Source organism: Xenopus laevis, chromosome 3L, assembly GCF_017654675.1.
Source record: "Xenopus laevis strain J_2021 chromosome 3L, Xenopus_laevis_v10.1, whole genome shotgun sequence".
Taxonomy (NCBI): domain Eukaryota; kingdom Metazoa; phylum Chordata; class Amphibia; order Anura; family Pipidae; genus Xenopus; species Xenopus laevis.
The window spans coordinates 111,493,050-111,515,271 of NC_054375.1; the positions used below are offsets into that span (position 1 = coordinate 111,493,050).

Here is a 22,222-nt window from a genome sequence, read left to right on the forward strand (position 1 = left end):
CAAAATTCAATCAAGAAATCTGCAGCACTTGAACACTTGGCAATGATATGCTGATGTACTGATATTTATCTTCTATATTGTTTTTACTACTACCTACAACATGGGATGTAACCTCCTTAGAGACTTTTGAGCGTAAGGGTAATTCTGAATGTTAATAATATTAATATTGCTTATAAGCAGAATGGGAACACTATATTTATATATATCATCTAATACTGCTTCTAATTCTGCAGGCTTAATTTACCTTAAACTAGTTGTATTTTTGTGCAATACAGGAAGGACATCTCCCATAAATTCCATTTAATCAAAAAATTTAAAAAAATGTAAAATTATTCCATTTTGCTCTGTAATATAAAACCTGTACCCTGTACCTGATCTTGTCTATGATAGAAGTAATCCTTATTGGAAGCAAAACACTACTATTGGATTCAATTAATGTTTAAATGAATTTTTAGTAGACTTAAGGTTTGGAGATCCAAATTACAAAAAGATCCCTTATCTCGAAAAATCCAGGTCCCGAGTATTCTGTATAACATGTCCCAAACCTGTACTAAAATATATGTGCGTGTGTATGTTTACAGACAGTAAGGTGTAAAAGTGTTTTTGAACTTAAAATGTTCCCATATGAAATTTAAAGATATCTATACATCTTGTTTATATAAAATTTGTTGTCTTTTCACAATTATATTGGAGAATCAAGATGGCCCTGTAAGTGTTATTGTTGATACTGCTAGAAAAGCATTAAAATGTATCAAACGCTTTTCCACCTTATCACAAAATGTTAATGATTGGAAGAAAGACAAAATGGAAAGTTAAAGCAAAAGTGCATCAAAGGTGTGACATGGTGGTGGAAATGTTCAGAGATGATAACAGGATCCACTGTTATTTTTCAAAATTATTTCCTTTTTTTCTGTATTAATAAAACCGCTCTGTGTATTTGATTCCAGCTATAGATATAGTTAATCCTTATTGGAGGCAAAACAATCCTACTGAGTTTATTTAATGTTTAAATCACTTTGGTATGGAGATCCAAATTATGCAAAGATCCCTTATCCAGAAAACCCCAGAAGGAGAAGGAAAGTCTTTTTCCACTTAGGGGTGCCTAATGTTAGGCACCCCCAAGTGATTGTATTGACTTACCTGAAACCCCAGGCCGGTGCAGAAAAGTGCACCGGCCTGGGGATCTTCCAGCGAGCACCACGGAGCAATACTTCCGACTTCTTCTTTCTTCTCGCATCTGCGCATGTGCAGTAGAGCGAACAGCCAACCTGAAAAGTCACGAAAAAAGATTGGAAATGTGATGACTTTCGGGCGCTTGCGCAGTTGGAAGCATTTGCCCGAAAGTCACGAAGTTTCCAACCTTTTTATCAGAAACTTCATGACTTTCAGCGCATCCGCAGAAGATCCTTACCAGTAAATGCCTCGTACTGCGCATGCGCCAAAAACGCTATTCAAAGCAGGAAGAAGAGCGCTCAGGAGAAGATGGCGCCTGTGAAGGTTAGAGGCATTTGCCTGGGGGGGCAGGTAGGAAAGCAAGTGAAGCGTGCTGTGCTCCATTATTAGTGTGACTCCTTACTCAAACTAAAGGGAACACTGATGTTTTCTCAGCAGTGCCTGTTGTCCTGCTGTGAAGACTCTACCTGGATCACAATAAGCAGCATAATCATTTTGTCCTCTGCTTTCAATATTACCTTTTATAGCCTTGTCCTACTCTGTTCCAGCATTTGTAACCAAGTTTCTGATCTTACATTATTCAGAAAAAATGACATATGACTCAGACTGCTATAGTGTTGTGCGTGGTTGCATCCGGTGATAAGTTTGTTGGATACAAGACTGTGTATTAATACAGCTGCAGAATGCTCAGTCCCCAGAATGCAGACATTGTCAAATAAAACAGTGTGTTTTATTTAATAGGTGACATATGAAGTGATAGTTGTTATTACCCTATCTTTGGAACCCAGAGGATGCTGCATGACTGTGTTTAGATGTCCATTAACTAACTCACTGCCAAAGATATTACAAATGAATCACTTCCAATTGTCAACTGCCTGCTCCCTCCTACAGCCACTTGGAAGAGCTGGAGGTAAAGAAGATAGGCAAATAGATAATGCAAAAAGACTGGTGTCTTCATAAGGTGGGGGAAGAATTATATAAATCTGGGATATATAACCTGCAGCTGTTGCAACTTTCACAAAGCCATGTGTGTAATGAATGTAATAAAAGTATTTTTTACATGTAATCAGTATTAGGCTTGTTTCTGAGCATAGCCTGGGTAAGTGTCCCATTTTGCAGTTTATTTTGTTCTATATACGGTAATGAGACTCTAGCAGTGAAACAGTTATGGTACATGCCTTTGGCTTATCTGCCTGTGTATTTGGGGAAGAGGCCATGGGATGTTTACATGTAAAATACATTGTTTTATATCCAGCATGAAACCACAAGAGAAACCTTAGCAAATTATGTTAATATATAAAATGTATTTCTTATTGGTATGTAATCGTGACATAGAGCAGAATGCTAGCATGTGGTTCATATACTGTTACAGCAGTAACTTCTTTTTCTTTTACATTTTGAAAAATGTATTTTTTAAATACTAAAAATCTTTTTTTCATGCTTAGGAAACGTGGATCGAAGGGCAAGAGACACCAGCATGGGGTTTAGGGCAGGGCAGAGTGTCAGCTTATTGGCCCATGTATGGGGCCCCCCGACAGGCTTCCCCGACTTTCGGCCAGATCTCAATCAGATGGGACTAAAAATCCCGTCGGATCGCGGCCGCATCTGTACGTTGATGTGGTCCCGCGATCCGACCGCCCATTACAATTTGTTAGGATCCGATCATTGGGCCCTAGGGCCCACGATCGGATCAGCCCGATATTGCCCACCTTAAGGTGGGTATATCGGGGAGAAATCCGCTGGTTTGGCGACATCGCCAAACGAGCGGATCTCTCCGTGTATGGCCACCTTTAGAGGGGCTACATGGACAGCAAATGTTGATGGGGAAATTAAACATGTCTAGACTGCAACCTTCCAGCTGTTGTTGATCAAAGACAACTCCAGGGATCCAGAGGGGCCAGGGAGTTGATGAAGCTATACTTGTACATGCCTGATTAAACTAGTTCTCTGCTTTGCTCTCAGACTATTTTGGGGGTGTTATCCTAACCTGCAGAATCAGAAAAGGACTTAATGGACAGTGGGCAGGGTTTAGGTCAAGACTTGAATGGCTAGTTGTGGCATAACCATAATTCTTTTCACATTGTCTACTGGCTGGTGTTGGAATAATACAGAGAATCAACATGTTGAAGACATCACAGAAGATTACATATGTCCACTTCATTAAACTATATCTGCACTGAATGTACAGTAGACAAACAACATTTCATAGCCTATTTTTGGCAGTGTAGTTGAAAATATTGTATTGGCTCACCATTGACACTATTTGTGGTCTCTTATAATGGTGGTTATTGAGGGTTATATAGTAACATGGTCAGAATATGTTCTGCTCGAGTTACTCACAGGGGTATTTTACTAAAATTCTATCTAATTTTTTCAATAATGAAATCTCGACCAAACTCCCATCCACAGCTTTTCCTAATTTATCATTAAAATAGATTGCTCAATTTTTTCGGGTTATCGCCCGAAAACCCTGAATTTTTCGGGGTATCATGCTGAACCCAGTATAGACCAAGATATCTTCAAATTGGGATAGGGACATCAGCTATTGACTTATACATGACCTCTACAGTTTTGAGATGTTGGATTTTCAGTGTCGATCTTTTTGCAGCAACGGGGTATAATAATTTGAGTTTTATTTTCCATGAAAAAATCAAGGTTTAATAAATAACCCCCCTTAGATTCCAAACAAATACTTTGTCTGAATTAAAATTGCTAAAAACTGCCAATTATTGTCAATGGTTAATTGTACAAGGGCAAACTTAGCCCATGTATGTCCATAACCCCTTTAAGTCACACAAAGCTGTGCAAAAAAAAAACAGTGCCAGAGAAACGCCAGTGACCACTTCATGTGGGTTCCATTGAAATAAATGGACAGGGTATGGGCAGAGAATCGGTCTCATGTAACATTAGCCTTAGCATCACCCCATGGCATTATAACAGTTTTGGATAGCAGTGTATAACACCAGAATGTGGCAAGTCACATTTGAATTTTGCTTCTTCTGATGCAAATAGCAAAAGATATATACAGTATTTGCAGCCTGTTTTTTTATTGTGGGAAAAGTGCAAAAAACAGGCACAATACATTCCAGTACTTGCACTTTGAACCTTGTCCCTATATGATTCCCAGATTGAACCAAAAATCAACTGATTACAAAATGGAGCACAAAGAGTTGCAGTGGCTTTCTGTATGCAGCTCTGGTGGTAACAGGTAGTCCTGTATCTTCCTGTGGTGAGTGTTATGTACAGGATTACCTTGCTCCTAACTGTGCATACCATTGCCCTGTGCACAAGTGTTTTGTCCATGAGCCCAAAGAAGAACAATTATGCTGCCTTTACTGCTCCAGCTCCAACACTTACGTCTGGAGAATAAAAAAGAGTTAGTACTTTTGTACCACTTAGTGGTTTTAGTGATTTTATGTTATTTTATTAGTGGACAATTGAGAATGTTGTATATCTGTCTAAGCCTAAGACAAGCTAGAAATGAAAGGAAACTTGTTATAGGCACTTTGAGGGATGCGTTGCTGAGTTTCTTTAAAGTAGAGGTTCCTACAATGTGGGGCTTCTTACTCTAAAGTATGATGCATATTTTGTCTTGAGTATAACTAGAAACAGCAGGGTGACTGTTATAACTATAATTTCATGTGTCTAGAACCTTGTTTGAATAAAGGGGTCTGTCCAAACATCTGAAAACCTCTGCTTTAGAGCTTTATAGCCAAACACACCTTGAAGTTAGAAGACTAAAGCCAAAAGCCCATTGTTTATAGACTGGCACATTTCTGGTATGCAGACTTTTCTATTAAATATAATTTGAAAAGAATCTGGCATCCCCAGCAAAGGAATTTGTTTTGCCAATTTCTTCATTCTGCTCCAATGTGAGTCTAGAGACCGTGTCCCTGTTGAGAATCTCATCTTCCTGATTCGGGTCTGAGCTGTATATTAATTTAATTGGAGGCAGGTCCTTAAGTGCATAATACATATGCAGTTGAACAGCTACCTAGAAGGATGGTGTGAGTGTTTTGGGTTGCCTCTGATTCTGCAGTGCTTACCCCACGCAAAGAATAGAGCATGTATGAATAATGACATTATTACTTTGTTATGTTTATCACTAACTTCTCCACATAGACATTTAAACTGATACCTACTGTTGATGTTTGTTGTTCAATAAATCTAATTGCATTGTAAACTCTTTGGGGCATACATCTCCCATTTCTTGCTGATGCATGTATTTTTATCATCCTAGTATTCAAATGATTTATTTATCTTGTGTATTGTTTTTGTGTAAACTCTGTAAAGCTCTAAGCACCCTGTGGTTCTATATAAATAAATCTATACATATCAATGTAAATACATCTGCTGACACGACCATTATAGAGTAAGCAAAGTAACGGGGAAGCATACTGACCGGCCCAAGAAAGTGTCTCTACACACATTGCCAAAACATAGTTACAAAATGGCTGTGTTCCACATTTAGTTGGCACATATTACATAGCCGTGACTGCTAGGCTCTTACCAAGAGAACACACTTGGAAATGTCCAACTCTGTGTCAGAGGTGCAGGCCTAAGATTTCTATGCATTGATACTTTGCAGATGTAGAACATATTCGGAGTTTTTGTATGTGTTTCTTGATAGGGATTGTACTACAACTCTTAGGGTGTATCTATATATGTTTATTAATCTTTTAAATATGGTGTATTTGTAAAGTGTTGCCCCTCCAATTGAAATAGCACACATTTAATATAAGCTTCATTACGCTGAAATAAGAAACGTTCTAAATATAATCAATTAAATATTCTGCATTGTTTCTGAAATAATCAAGTTTATGTTCACTATCCCTCTCGCAGCATCTGCTCCTCTTCATTCTGTCTTCAAGCAGTAGTTGGGTGTCAGATAGTCACTGACAGTTATATCCAATATATCTTATAGGGAGGGCTTCCTTTCCTAGCAGATGTATTAAAGCTCACTCAAATAACTGATTTCAGTACAAGCAAAATAACTGCCTTTTGCACAAATCCTGCATGTAGAGAGACATGATGTCTGGTCATTTTAATAGAGTGAGCGCTAATACATCTTCTAGGCCCCCCCCATAAGATATATTGGATCTAACTGTCATGACACCCAACTCTTGCATGAAGATAGAATGAAGAGAAACAGATGCTGCAACAGGAATAGTCAAGATAAACTTGATTATTTCAGAAACGCTACAGAATTTTTAAATGGTTATATTTAGAAAACTTCTTATTTCAATATGCTGAAGCTTATATTAAATGTTCGCGATAGTTCCCCTTTAATCTTGGCCAAATACAGAATCCTCCAGAAAATTTTCAACCAAATAATGAATTATTGCACCAAATGGTATCTTTCAGAGAGAGATAAAATCTCATACATTTAAGAGCTCTTTTTTATGTAATCATGTATGGTGACTATTTTATGCCTTCCTGTTGCTCAGTGGAAGCCTATTAAGGGAGCCTATTTTTCCCTGTGTTGCCTGCTGTATGTCACCTACAGTACATTCAGCTGCTGAACAGGGTCTAATGGTTACAGGCAACATAGGGAAGAATAGGCTCTATTAACCCACGTGTTGCGTGTTTTTTCTCAAATCGTGGAATAAACATTCTTATTGTACCAAATAAGAATCACACAAAAATTGCAGCAATTTGTCCAAATCATGAACTGAATATTGGATTTTGGGTTTTCCTAAAAAAAAGCTGATTAGTGGATTGTTTTCTTGTAATCTTCTACCCACAGTCCCTCTCTTAGTTACTTTCAACAGTTTGTTGCTTTCTTTATACTGTACATCTGTTCTCTTTCCCTCTGTTCAGGCAATGTCCAATAATGTATTAGCACATACAGCTGAAAAGCAATTCTGGGAGGCCTTCCCTCTCCCCCTTGCTAGACTGTGGAAATAAAAGCACCATATTTTATTAAATGCTTCAATATATGTCTAATGAAAAATTCATCCACCTTCTTTAGTATTTAGCCAAGTAAAGCCTGCAGCACTGATCAGCCACATGATACACCAACATCTGCCTGTCATTTCTTTCTCTTTTTTCCATAGGAGAAGAAACTGTAATTGCTGTACCGCATGGAAGCCGCAGCGTGAGAATAACAGTGAAGGGCCCAGCCCATGTCTGTATGAAACCTTCTAAGTATTGTACAACACTTTGGATGTATATATTCATATAAGGACAAACATATATATATATTGATGCACCATGCACGAATAAATATATTTTGATACACAGCTGATGGTCATGGCCGTGAGTGCTTTCTCTGGACTTTTGTTTTATATATAGATATATATATATATATATCTATATATATAAAAGTTCATGGAGCACCACCTTCCATTAAGATACCTTGTAGCTGCCCCTATTTTATACAGGTCATGGAACTGCAAGGTGACTTCTAATATCCTCATATTATAACCAATGACATCACTAAGCGCCCTTTATAAGGATATAATTTACAGGATATTCATGGCTCTTGTGTATTATACATATATATATATATATATATATATATATATATATATATATATATATATATATATATATACACACACCATGTTGTAGCTCCCACCCTTCCCAGCTATAGTCAGGTGATCCCACTGGAGTCTAATAAAAGGGCAGCCAAGTATGGAGGTTTACTTTGAAAGCAGCAAGTAAGTTGCAGGTAAAACTTAGTCCCTTTGTAATGAAGCAATTAGAATTAGAATAGAATTCTAAATGAATCAGATGAAAATTAAGCGTAGGACTGGCCAGATATGGGTTGACTTTGACGTAGTTGGCCAGCTTAAATATATTGCAATATATGGACAAACAATCCCTGTGTTGTTTAAAGGGTAAGGCATTTTTCAGTAGCAGTATGCACAAAATGTCTCTGTCTTAAATATATTCATAATGATTTGAGTGCAGAGGACTCTTGTATTTGACTCTATATATATATATATATACATATATATATATATATATATATATATATATATATATATATATATATATATATATATATATATATATATATAATCCACAAGCGTGGTGCACTCCAGTAAATCATTACTTCATGCCCAGGGCCCAAAACATTAACAATAAATAGTGGAATGAAATTTGGTTCAAATGGAAGTAATGTTTCCTGTCACAGACAAGCACCTCCCACACAAATTATTTAAGAGAAAGCTACACCACCTAATACCTTACAAAACATGAAAATGTCATATCTGTAGTGAACTAAAATACCACTGTTGTGGTGAAAATGTAATATCAAAAATCTCATGCTGCCATTTGTTTTGATATTAAAAAAAATAACATATACAGCCAACCATCCTTATAACATAAAATATCAAAGTCCCTGGACTGGGGATCTATTGTACTATCTGGCAGGTCTCCTTATCCCTTCTAAATGATTTATTCTTTCAGATGTCACCATAACTCTAGGTTGGTCTATCAGTATGCAGCATGTAGTAACAGTAACTTGGTACTGCCAGATAGAGGTGCATGGCATTGTTTATAGAATTGCATAGTTATGTTTGTTGGTCTGTTGCACTCACATATTAATTGTGATATGTAAGACAGAGCTGATCTTCAGAGAGGCAGATCTTTACATTCTTTCCTACAGAGAACAATGTACATTTTACATGTTGAAGGGCCTGGCATAATTATTGAACTTTGGTCTGCCATAAAACATCTTCTGCCACTGGGAGTCTCCAGGAAGACTTGTCTCTCAGCACTTGTCCAACATCTTAGCGAATCGGACATCAGAGAGCAGTTTGAAACTGAATCAGTGGTACAGGCAGCATATATTAAATTACGCATTCTCATAGCATTTGATTTATAACCACATTTAATCCTGATTCATAGGAACAGGCATCCATGTGAACCTAATCTAAAGCATGTGATTGTTGCATTTATTTTAAATTATTCATGTTTAGTTGTAAAAAAAAAGATTTCAGCGGAATGATGGTGTTTTCTTCCTGGGAATTTTGTGTGATTTCTTATGACATCCCTTGATCTGAAGAAAATGTATCAAGTTTGTGTATGTGCGTATATATATATATATTATATATATATATATATATATATATATATATATATATATATATATTGCATATGCTTCATTCGCAGAGACAAGACAATCTACTATGCTCCAATGGGCTGAAAAAATACTAGGGGGCACACATGGTATGGCCACCTTCCTATTGTTCCAGTCATTCGGGCAGCACACTGAATACTCTGAACATCAGGAAGTGAAGAGGAACTATGGCTTATCTTTACTTTCTCATCCAATGATATATACTGACAGCATACTTTGTGCATATTACTAATTTTAGGCCTTCACTCATTAAAACTCACCACCTGCAGCCCATTGCCATTCAGATGAATGGGAAACACATTTAGATGGTGATCACTTGGGAAAGCCTGCAATGGCATTTTGAGGCAATGCCCATCTGACGGCAATTTGAAGGCTGTGACTGTGAAAACTAACTTCCAAGGACCCAAAAATTAAATCTAGCAAAACACAGACAATATATTTGCATGCAATTGTGGTACATATCCTATATTTTATAATATTTATAGAAATACTGGCTGCATCTTGAAATAGCATCTCTTTGTAAATAATAATACTAATAGATGCAAAATGAAATCCACCTACATTTTTTTTTTAAAGCAAAAAAACAAGTTATCAACTTAAAGGAGAAGGAAAGCTACCAATGCAGTTTATTGCCAATAGATTAGCCACAAGAGTGCAAGCTAGAACTAAATCTTTAAAATTTAGAATGGTTTTGCATACATGATTAAACAGCTCTAGACGCTGTCTCTGTTTTTTTAGGATAGCAGGTACCATATTAGCTTGCTGTGACATCACTCCCTGTCTGAGTCTCTCCCAGATTACAGCAGGGAGGGGAGTAGGGAGGGAGAGAGAGTAGCAAACTGAGCATGCTCGAGCCCAAGCCCTGGAGGTTTAAGATGAAAACAGAAAATCTGATACAGAAGCCCATGTATATACAATAGAAGGAAAGAAATGTGGTGTTTATTTTGACAGATGACTCAGAGCAGCATTACTTTGAGGGTTTACTAGTAGGGATGTAGCGAACTGTTCTGCGGCGAACTTGTTCGCGCGAACATCGGCTGTTCGCGTCCGCTGCAAGTTCGCGAACGTCGCGCGACGTTCGCGTCAAAATCGTTCGACCATTCGGTCGCTAAAATCGGACGATTTTCGTTCGATTCGAACGAAAATCGTTCGATCGAACGATTAAAAATCCTTCGATCGTTCGAATCGAACGATTTTCGGATGTTCGAAGTTCGCGAACTGTTCGCGAACTGTTCGCATTTTTTGCCGGTGTTCGCGAACGGCGTTCGCGAACACATACTCGGCGGTTCGCTACATCCCTATTTACTAGTGTATTCATATAGACCTTTCTGATAAAGCTTACTTAGTTTTAACCTTTCCTTCTCTTTTAATGCAGAATCAGATATCCCCACTCACAAGCTGTTTTCAAGCTCCATAAACAACTGATTTTTCCACTCCAAAAAGTTCTAAATGAAACTCTCTCACTACTTAAGTAGTTCAGTACACCAGTGTATAATCTATCATCTACAAATCTGAAAATTATATTACATCTATTGATGTTTTCCACACATTGCTTCTTGAGTTGATGGAAAAATGTACAGAAATTAATGTGGCCTAATTGCAAAAGGTTATTCCCTTCTGAGTATTAAACCATATTGAAAATGGCAAAACCTTCTGTACACTGCACGCAGAGTGTGTAATTTAAGTATCAGGTTATGTCAGTGTACTTTCCCAGGGAAATTCAGTGCAGGTGCGCTCAGCAATAGGAGGAAGCCATATTTAATATATTTGAATATATTTACATATGAAAAAAAGCATAAGCCAATGATAAAGTTGTCAGTGGTGTGCCCCACACTATTCTTGCACTTCTAACTATACATTTAAAGGGATGGGTTTGGGAATTATACCTTGTATGTATGATATAGTGGGACTCAACAAATGCAGAGAAGTACTGCATCCCCATACTTGCTACCAAGTATAGAGCCCTTTGACTGTTTAGTTAGTAATAATCCGTTATTTCCAAGATGGCTATCCATTAGTTAGACAAGTCAAACTATTTTTAGTAAATTTTGACCACTTTGGTTGGTTGGACTTTTTTTCATTAATTGTTCAAGGAAAGACATGTTTGGCCAATAATCCCCATTTGGGGTCGCTAGCCAACACGTCATAGGATTGTCCAGAGATAGATGATAGAAGTAACAGCAGTCCAGTGGTTTTCTTCGAACAATAGTTTATTTATTGAACAATGGCAGTAAATCTTGGTCACAGCATTCAGACAGTATCGATCTTTAGGTACATTTAAGATGACCCAAGGACAACCTTTACACATTGAAATATTGCAAGTAGGTCCCTCTTTGGGGGGTTGTGCAACCTGTCTTGGTGATTTTCCCCAGCACTCGGGATCCCACTGGATTTCTTGCTCCTTGGCACTTTCCCTGCTTCTGAGCTCACCCATTCGTGTCCCTGTCTGGCGGCTTGATCACCATAAGGGTGCAAACCCCAACTACTCTCCTTGAGCCAGAAAGCTGCTTGCTAAATACACTGCCTCTAACTTTTGCTCCTAGAGCAACTATTATACAAACTCCCATCACTAAATAGGACTGTCTCTATTCAGGCCTGTCACCAAATCAGACCCAATCCTGTATCCACCTCCCTGTATGGTGGGATCCAGGAAGAGAGCCGAGAGCACACTTAAACACTTCCTCCTACTGGGCAAGCAATAAACCAGATCAGATTACTGGTAACATTTAGGAAATGGTCTTTCACCCAGGGCTCACTAAGGACAACTTAAGGTGTCCAAACTACAAGGAAAAACTGCCAGTGGAGATGCCTGACCCTCAGCGTCTTTACATATAAATATATATTGAATAAAGTACCCCCCTTGTAAAATATAAGGATATAATAAAGACTTCATGACCACATAAAAAGACTGGTCATGGAACTCCGAGGTGACTTCTGATATTCTTATATTTTACAAGAGGGGGTACACAAGTTTCAGTGAGTCATGTGACAGAAATGGCATCACTAAGCTCTGATTATAACTGATGACATCACTAAGCACCGTATATAAGGATATAATTTACAGGATATTCATGGCTCTTCTGTATTATATAAATATATAATTGAACCAGCTTTTATTACAATACTTGCACATATTGCAGTGAAGCAGTGTTTTATACAGGTTTAAAGGGCCATATTGCCTAAGTGCTCTGCTTTGCAATAATCTGTGTTACTTATAAAATACTTTTGTGAAATAGAGCAAGCAGAAAAGAAACAGATATAAAAGTATATTTATTGTAGTGTTTCGGGGTTTATCAGAAAAAATTATTTGCGTGGTGTGTCAGCATTGCTTTATGGAATTCATTACTGAAATTAAACTCTGTCATGGAATGTTTTTACATTTGGCAAGGGAATTTTCCACTAGACCTTACAATATGCACCATAAGCAGTTGTATACAGGCATTTATATTGAACTATAACTATTAAAGTAAAAATGAATTCCTTAAGCCAATTTAGCTATTGACTTTCCTTATCCTCTTATTCACCGAGGAGCATTGTCTCCTGCTGTGCAATGACTAATGTCTGTGCAAATCAGAGATATGTCTGCCCTTTGGGATATGTAAACTTAACTAGTGAGAGTCAGACAGAAGGAAAAAATGATAATACTTGAAGCTATTATGCAACTATTGTCTCATCCAGATATAGTAATGTATTGAGGGAGACAAAATAAATAAAGGAATCAAAGTTACAGACCACATTTATACATGCTTGTGGGGGGGGGGGGTTGGCACACTGTCAATAAAGTGTTTTAATTTATCTTGATTTGTTTCTCTGAATTATTTTAAAATCCTGAAAATCAGCACAGTCTTTGTTTGCTTATAGACTCCTATAATAAGCAAAAAGTGAAAGAGTCATATAAAAATGTTTTAGTAATGGATAAGAAAGAAAAATACAACGTGCCTGGTTACTTCTTTGACTGTGCTGCAAAATATATACTTCAATGTAATGAAATGCAGGTTAACACATTATTTTTTAGCTGCAAAAGTATGTTGTTCATGTCCCCCATAGCAAAATCATTTTAAGGCCTCAAAACTTTATAAGGATGATGTTTGAAAAACATGTTCTGAAAGACTGCTTTGTATAATAATATAAATAGTGTACCCTCTATTGTAAATTGTAAGGATATTAGAAGTCACTGAGGAGTTCCATGATCACATAAAGGCACAGGACACAGGCTGAGTGCTGTTATACAGGTCATAGAACTCAAGTTTCAATGAGTCATGTGGCATCGATTAGAACTGATGATATCACTAAGCACCGTTTAAAAAAGGTTTTTCATGGCTTTTGTGTATGATATCATAATAACACATATGTAGTGATAGAACAGCCTATTGTAACTTTAAGTTGATCCAAAGGAAGGCCAAACTTGGACTTTTTTGTAGTAATATGTGGTTTAGAATTAGTTATTAATTCCCTATAATATTAAATAATATTCTTCTGCTGCAGAAAGGGTTACTGTAGATGTATTCTGTAGTCTCACGAGGGGGAAAAGTGCTTTAAAGCACTGTGTACATGCTATATAAAGAAATAAATAAATACATTTCATACACACATCAAAATCAAAATTCCAAGACCGTAATTATCTATGTTCTTTTTTTCTTCTTCCTTTAGTTATTGAATCAAAAACCTTGCAGGGTGAAAGTGGGGAGCATAGCTTCACCAGCCCTGGCCCTTATGTGATCGAAAACACGACAGTTGAATTTCAAAGGGGCTCTGAGAGGGAAATACTAAAAATACCTGGTCCACTCCGGGCAGATTTCATCATTAAGGTACTACTATCTGGGAAGTATAATTTTCCTTTTTATTCCTTTATGTAATGTAATTGCTGTGTTTATAAAAAAAAACAAATATTGCTGTCATTTTGAAAAAAGATGCAGAAGTTTCTGCAGCTACCTCTCACTGGTGGTGATATCAGTGCTGTATGTCATGTCTACTATTCAAAATATCAATCAGCTGATCCTCTTTTTTAAAAGATGGCATAGCTGCTGCATTCACTCTCAGAACTAACTAGCTGCTCTAACCTCCGAATTAAAGTTTTGTTTCATTTTTGATGCAACAGAAGTGGCCAAACTTGTTAGTCCTTGTCAAAAAATTTGTTAAAATTTAAATTCTATACTTTCTTCGTAACCATTTTAAGTTATGAAGACATTATAAAGTGGAAGATGCTTTAATTGCTATTGATTGTCTGGCACCTTGATGACACAGGTTTTGTCAAGATGGCTGCCTCTCAAAGTATCAAAGTATAATAGATTATTGTTAATAAGCACCGGACACACCAGAAATTCTGTTAAAGTAATATTGATATGGAGTACTTTCTGGTTTGAACTCCAGCCTGTGGAAGGATGCATAGGAACATGTGATTATCAATTTAAAGGGGATCTGTCTATTTTGAAAGTATAATTTCTATTCTACTATGTTGCTTATCAAACCGGCTTGTATGCATCCTCTTGGTTCGAGTGTAAGCATGTGTGCTCTTACAACTCAGATGGAGGGACTTTTCTTACAATTGCACCTTTTTATTTTGAAATCCAGCTGGGTCAGGGCAACACAGCAATAACAAAGAAGCTAGGAATCAGAAACCAACCAAGATTCAGGAATCAGAGCAGCCAGGTTTAAGCAACTTTCAACTGGCTTTTCATTTTATAGGGATATTTGTGTGAAACTCAGAACAGCTATGGCCAGATTATAAAGGATGAGTATTGAACCTAGCCACCTTGTCATAAAGAGCAGGAGTATTCCAAACTTTCTGGTTCAAATACAAGTAGGATGTCAAAGGTTTTGGTCTGAGCGATGTGCAGCCAATCAAATTAAAATTTCTCTCCCCTCTAAGCAAACCCATTCTGTATAAACTTTGCTTTTCTCATGAGGGCATCATCCTGCTAAAACCAGTGGCTTCCCCAAAGGACGCAATGTTTGAAGCACAGAATTGTCAAGAATGTATTCTAATTTATATTGTTACTGTATGCTTTCATTGGAACCAAGGGCCCTAGGCCTAACCATGAAAACAGGGTCCAATACTCCTTCTCCATTAAACTTTACAACCAACATTACACACTCAGGCAGGTAGCATTCCCTTGGCATCTACCCAGCCCAGACTTGTCAGATGTTGAAGCAAAGAGAACACTTTCATTGCTCCAGAGTCCAATGTAAACTTTTCACCATTCCAATAGGAAAAGGGAAAGTTGTGCTCACCCCTAAGCACCACATAATTTATACAAGCAGAAAAATCCTTTATCTTCTTTGTGTGTGTTAATCGTGGTGATTTCTTAATGAATCAGATCAATTCATAATAAATCAGATTACAATGAATGATGGAAGGGCCAGACCAGGGATTACTCTTTGGGAGAAGGGCATTTTGTTAGATTTTTGCACTTAATATCTTAGGGAAAGAATGTAGAAGATGCTATGGGGACACTAAAAATGCAGACAAAAGTTTCACACAATTTAACAGAGTCACATGTGCTCTTAATGTTAATGTTAAGGTACTCTGAGGCAGAGAAACTAGAAGCGATTTGCCAAGGAAATTTTAACCAGCATTCCTTAAAATAAGGGATGTATTATTTAGTAAGTATTCTCAGTTTCACTGCCACCCTAAACCTTTTAAACAGCGACATTAGGAGGGTTAATTAGCAAATGTCAAGTTTTAGATGCTTTTTATACCAAAATGAACTTGAATGAACTTGCAACTTGAAAGGTATCTTATTTAGGAAAAAAGTTGAACGTGTAAAGCCCTATTCTGTGAGTTTGAGTCCCAAAACCCGAAAACTCAAAGTGATCTAGTCTTCGGTGTAAAACCGTTTACTATAGATTCGGCGAGAAAATAACTTGAATTGTTCGAATTATTCAAGTTTTCAGGCAAAACCTTTCAAAAAATGTCAAGCAACATGCAGGTTGTTAACATCTTCAAATGGTTCAAGGGATCTCTGCCATTGACTCCTACATGACCTCGACAGGTTTTAAATGGTGTAAATTTCAGATTCAAGCTATTTCCAGGGTCAGGTTATAATAAATCTCAAAAATTCTATTTTATTTTTTAACCTGAAAATGTGAGTTTTGACCAAAAAAATACAACTGTAATTTTTATGGAAAACACAACTGGTACCGTAATAAATATGCCCCTAGGTGATAGTACCCAAGGTAAGAAACCCTTAAAAATGACTGGAATGTAAAGTTCTGTTCTAATATTATTTTTGTAATATACACATACCAATATTGAATACTGTTACTTTTTTCTTTTGCGGTTAACGCAATACAGACTCATAAATATTTTACAGCAGATTAGCTGCCTGTTGACTGTGCACAGGTTTCGATGATCTTGCAGCAATGTAGAAACAAGAAACATAGCTTGCACGTGGTTAAGTCTGAAACATAATCTTTTGCAAAATAACATTTTTAGAACATTGAAGCATAGAAAATTTGTTAAACGGATGCAGTGGGAACCAGGGAGCGAAGGAAATGTATTTTAGCTTTCTCACATTACTACAAAAGTGTCAGCGAAATTATATTTTCAGTGACTTATGGCCTTCTATAGCTGCATGGATTAAATCTGTGATAATTGTTCACTTCCTGAATTTATTTGGATGTTGCCACCAGTGTTTTTTTTAAATCCTCCTTTTTAACTTTCTCTTCTGAATCTTTTTACCAGTCGCAATTAGGAGAAAAATTATGTTTCATAGAAGAGAGTGATCCAAAATTTACCCCTGAGTGTAATGATCTGGCATGCATTCTTTGGGTTGAAATATATTATACTTCTTTATTGGGAGGAACCTGTGTATGAAACCATCTAAATATGACCAAGTGGGATCATGGGGCTTTGAACAACTAAATCTATACCAACAAGGCAGTTTATCAGTTCTAAGCATGACAGCTCACATTCTGATAGATTGTCCCTCTATCTTTCTATTGGACTGTATCTATATTAAAAAATAACCAGACATATGTGACATCAAAATCCATCTTTGCCTCTTTCAAGGGATATTACTTTGCAACTATTTAATTCCTGTGTGCCTCTCTTTTTTAATAGTTCTGTCTGTGTATATTCTTCTGTCTTTCTCTCCCTCTGCAAGTTTGTATGGATAAGATTGTAAACATTTTTATCAAGCATGCAGTGTAGACATCCTTGAATTTCTCCTCAAAATAAAAGAAGCTTGACCACCAAACCAAATCTAAATTGTTATATTTAATAGTTTGACATTGGACACAAACTTGTGTTCCTTTTATGATATCTATCCAAGGAGGATAACAGGAGACTCTGAATCAGGGAAGCTTGGGTTCAATTTCTGCATCAGCTCTTTAGAGTCCAGGGCAAGGGATTTTTTTGCCTCAGGCACCCAAACACATGATTGTGACTAAAAAAAGATGTTTATTGCATTTTTTATAATTAGTAGTGCTATATAAAGATTTATATTTATTTTTACCACATTAACTTTGTAGGAAATACATTACAGACTGACCATATTATAATGAGTTCATACTTCGGCCTTGAAAATCTTAATTGTAGTGGCCTTTAAATAATTGTAAATATAAAATTGCTATGCTTTAAAAGAAAGCACAACATTCCAAGGCCAGAATTAGAAAGGCGTAGCAGACTAGGTAGAGTGGACGGCATGGACTCACAGGGCACGGGGAAACCAAACTTTGTAGATCAGTGCAGTTTGCTCACATTCCACTAATATTATCTGAACTGAGGTGAGGGTAATTTATTAACCTTCCAATTCCAGTTCTGCCATGCCCTTGCTTTAATACCACATGGACTATAGTTTTTGCTAACATCACACTCATTCTCTCCCCTGCCAGTATTTTGGTATTGATTAGTTATTGTATGGTGTGTATTTCTCAACATGTTGTTTCCCAAGTATTAACACCATGGTGGACTGATTGAAGTACAAAAATATAACAATTGGGTTTTCTTTATATTTAATATGGTATCTCTTATTTCCATCATCTCCAGATCAGGTATGCAGCACCTAAAGACAGCATTGTGCAGTTCTATTTCTACCAACCAATTAGTCACCAGTGGAGACAGACAGACTTCTTTCCATGCACAGTAACATGTGGAGGAGGTGAGTTACTACTACAGAAGCGATTCCCAGGTTTGCAATATATCTGCTTCAAGCCACGTATTATTTCTAGTATATGTTTTATTTTTAAATCGGTAATATCACTTTTCCTGTTATTTGTGATTCTATTCTTTCTACAAATAAAATCAAGTTTCAGCCAAAAACATAAACTATTGTAAACCAAAACTTGCTAATTTTTCCTAGTTACATTGTATTTCGATTTCATTTGTGTTACTTCTCCTGCTTTCCACTATTTTCAATGGTAAAGTCAACCATTCAGGGACCTATATGATTTTTTTAGTAAAAGTGCATGTGCTTTAGAATCATATGTTATAAAACCATCTGCTGTACCCCCACAATAACACATGCACAACTTCCAGGAATAAAGTTATACATAACTTGATTAGTATTGCTACCAGCTATCGGAAAAGGGGAGAAGTTTCAAACTGAACCAAAGTGGGAACACATATAGGTACAGTATAGGATCTATTATACAGAATGTTTGAGATGTGGGGGTTTCAAGATAAGAGATCTTTTCCTAATTTGGATCACCAGAGCTCAAGTCTACTTAATGGAGAACTATGGTGATAATGAAAATTCAATATAACTTCCCTTATATTGAAGTTAGAAACTTTCTAAATACAATCAATTAAAAATTCTGCATTGATTCTGAAATAATCAAGTTTATCGTCACTATTCCTCTCTCAGCATATGTTTCCCTTCATTCCGTCTGCATTGAGGATTTGGGTGTTAGATGAAGGATTCAATATATCTTATAGGGGGGACTCCCTTTCCTAGCAGATGTATTAGAGCTCACTCAAATAACTGATTCCAGTACAAACAAAATGTAACAAAATAACTGCCTTTTGCGCAAATTCAACATGTAGAGAGACATGATTTCTGGTAATTTTAATAGAGTGAGCTCTAATACATTTTGTAGACAAAAGGAGCCCCCCCTATAAGATATATTGGATCATTCATCTGACATCCAACTCCTGAATGAAGAGACAATGAGGAGAAACAGATGCTGAGAGAGGAAAAGTGAAGATAAACTTGATTATTCCAGAAACTGTACCAAATTTTTAATTGATTGTGTTTAGAAAGTTTCTTATTTCAGTATGCTGAAGCTTATATTACATTTTTCACAATAGTTCCCCTTAAAAACATTACATAGACAGTAGAATTGTTTTGACACCAATAATGATTAATTATAAGTTGGCTGGGATCACCAAGGTACTGTTTTATTATTACAGAGAAGAATGGAAATCATTCTTAAAAGTTTGAACTATTTGATTAAAAAATTGTCTGTGGGGTTTTAAGAAGTAATACTTCATCTTATACAGAATATAGCTTCTTGTCACAAACAATTTTCTGTGACATTTGCACTATACCATAAACCTACACCTACAATCCTCAGCCTTTCCAATGATGTTATGTGGTGCATATTCATTCAGCACGATTCATGTGCCCTGACACCCACTGATGTCAATAGAAGTTACTGAGTTCCTATGGTATAGACTGGTTCTGACAAATCTGCCCATGGGAAGTTTGTGAGTGAATCTAATGTTACCATGGTAGCATCTTATGCTATTGAAAAGAGACATATGAGCTATTTAAGAGCTTTCCACATTAACCCATTTTCATTTTGTAATCTCAGTATAACATCTACATTCAGATAAAACCTTCAATAACAATGACAACTCTGATGTCTTCTCTTATATGAATTATAGCAGATGTTTCATTTGTCAGCTCTGGATACAGTTGAAACATTGCACCCTAGCTAATAAATTAAAGGGACGTTGAAACATTTAAAATCTTGGGGGTGTCATCCCCAAGACCTGATTAAGTGGTCACAGATCAATGCAGATTTTTGAACCGTTATTAGGATAAATACTAAGGGGCACATTTACAAAGCTCGAGTGAAGGATTCGAATTAAAAAAACTTCGAATTTCGAAGTGTTTTTTTGGCTACTTCGACCATCGAATGGGCTACTTCGACCTTCGACTACGACTACGAATCAAACGATTCAAACTAAAAATCGTTCGACTATTCGACCATTCGATAATCGAAGTACTGTCTCTTTAAGAAAAACTTCGACCCCCTAGTTCGGCAGCTAAAAGCTACCGAACTCAATGTTAGCCTATGGGGAAGGTCCCCATAGGCTTGCCTGCGTTTTTTTGATCGAAGGATATTCCTTCGATCGTTGGATTAAAATCCTTCGAATCGTTCGATTCGAAGGATTTAATCGTTCGATCGAACGAATAATCCTTCGATCGTTCGATCGCAGGATTTGCGCTAAATCGTTCGACTTCGATATTCGAAGTCGAACGATTTTAGTTCCTGGTCGAATATCGAGGGTTAATTAACCCTCGATATTCGACCCTTAGTAAATCTGCCCCTAAGAGTGATTCAAATTTTAGTAATGGAAGAATGGCCACCATTAATTAAAAGTGCCTAAAAAAATATATATACGGTATATATAACAACCAAGTGAGTATCCGCACGCCAAGGGTTAATATATCTTTAGGAATAGGGGTGCTCGGTTGTAGCATGTATACACCAAACATCTTCAAACCAGCACACCCTTTGTAAAAGACTTTGTCTCACGGTCCAACGTTTTGTTCCTAATTAGGACCTTTTTCAAGGATGATGAAAAAAGTCTATATTTGGCTTACGTATTTCCCATAAAATACCATACAGGACTAAATATAACAGAAAAGACATGATTGAACAGCTTAATTTCATTTGCAATGACATTTCGTCAAGATAACTGGCATAGTACTAACTTTACAATATTTTTCTACAGTTACTGTACGTGTATATGTGCTGCTTCTTTGTCAGATTAAAGAAGTAAATTATGAGAAAAACAATACTTTGAAGTATGAAGATGTCTTTAATATGTATTTATTTCCACTGTGGTAGACTTTTATTTTTAGTGATGTGACAGGCTAGAGCAGCAAATCAAAACCATAGTTGTGCATGTTACATGAAGTAACATGGACTTATCTTCAATAGGATCTGTCATCAGAACTGCCATTTGACCCTTTACTTGGTTATGTTCCCTTTCATTTTCTATACCTTATTTTGTTATATCACCTAAACCTTTCCTTCTACCGCTACATCCTCCCCCACATTTTTCAATGAGATGTTCTCTACAAATGTTAAAGACAATTGTCTGACTGCTGTCCATTTGGTTCCAGGGTATCAACTAAATTCTGCTGAATGTGTGGACATTCGATTAAATCGCAGTGTTAGTGACCATTACTGTCATTATTATCCTGAAAACAAGAAGCCAAAACCCAAACTGAAGGAATGTAACATGGAGCCTTGTCCTTCCAGGTAAATGAATAGCTGTGATATGGGCAGATCCCATGATCACACAAAAACATTGTTTTTTTTCAAAATGATTCAGTTAATAGCGCTTCTCAAGCAGAATCCTGTCTTAAAAGGCTCTTTTCAAAGACTAAATAGATATCTGTAAATTTTGTGTATTTGATGAGGCAAGCCATTTTCTTACTTTCCAAAGTCCCACCAGCCTTGTGACCTGTGCTCTGATAAACTTCAGTCTCTGCTGCAGTGCAAGTTGGGAGTGATGTCAGACTTACCATTTCCTCCCCCCACCAGCAGTCTAACAACAGAACAATGAGCAGGTAACAGAACAACAGCTCTTCCTGAACAACCCTTACCGCCTCCCATGAACATTACTTGCAATGGCAGATGAGCACTTTGCCAGTCTTGAGAAGCAATAGAGCACTTGAAATACTTTAAATTGCTCCTTGTGTGAATTGTCATGGGTAAAACTGACTTCACACATAATAAGGCAAAAGTGCAGAATGAGCATTTTCATGCATTTCTGTTATA

General features: G+C 36.8%; 1 protein-coding gene across 2 annotated transcripts in view; it reads left to right on the top strand.

Annotated features, from left to right (window-relative positions):
* adamtsl3.L (ADAMTS like 3 L homeolog) overlaps positions 1-22,222 on the top strand; it is a 262,968-nt gene that overhangs the window by 175,646 nt on the left and 65,100 nt on the right. For both annotated transcript variants that reach the window (XM_018253141.2, XM_041586805.1), the window contains exons 8-11: positions 7,230-7,304; positions 13,913-14,070; positions 18,252-18,363; positions 21,562-21,700. In XM_018253141.2, the coding sequence (XP_018108630.1) occupies positions 7,230-7,304; positions 13,913-14,070; positions 18,252-18,363; positions 21,562-21,700 (484 nt within the window). The remainder of the gene's footprint in view (positions 1-7,229; positions 7,305-13,912; positions 14,071-18,251; positions 18,364-21,561; positions 21,701-22,222) is intronic.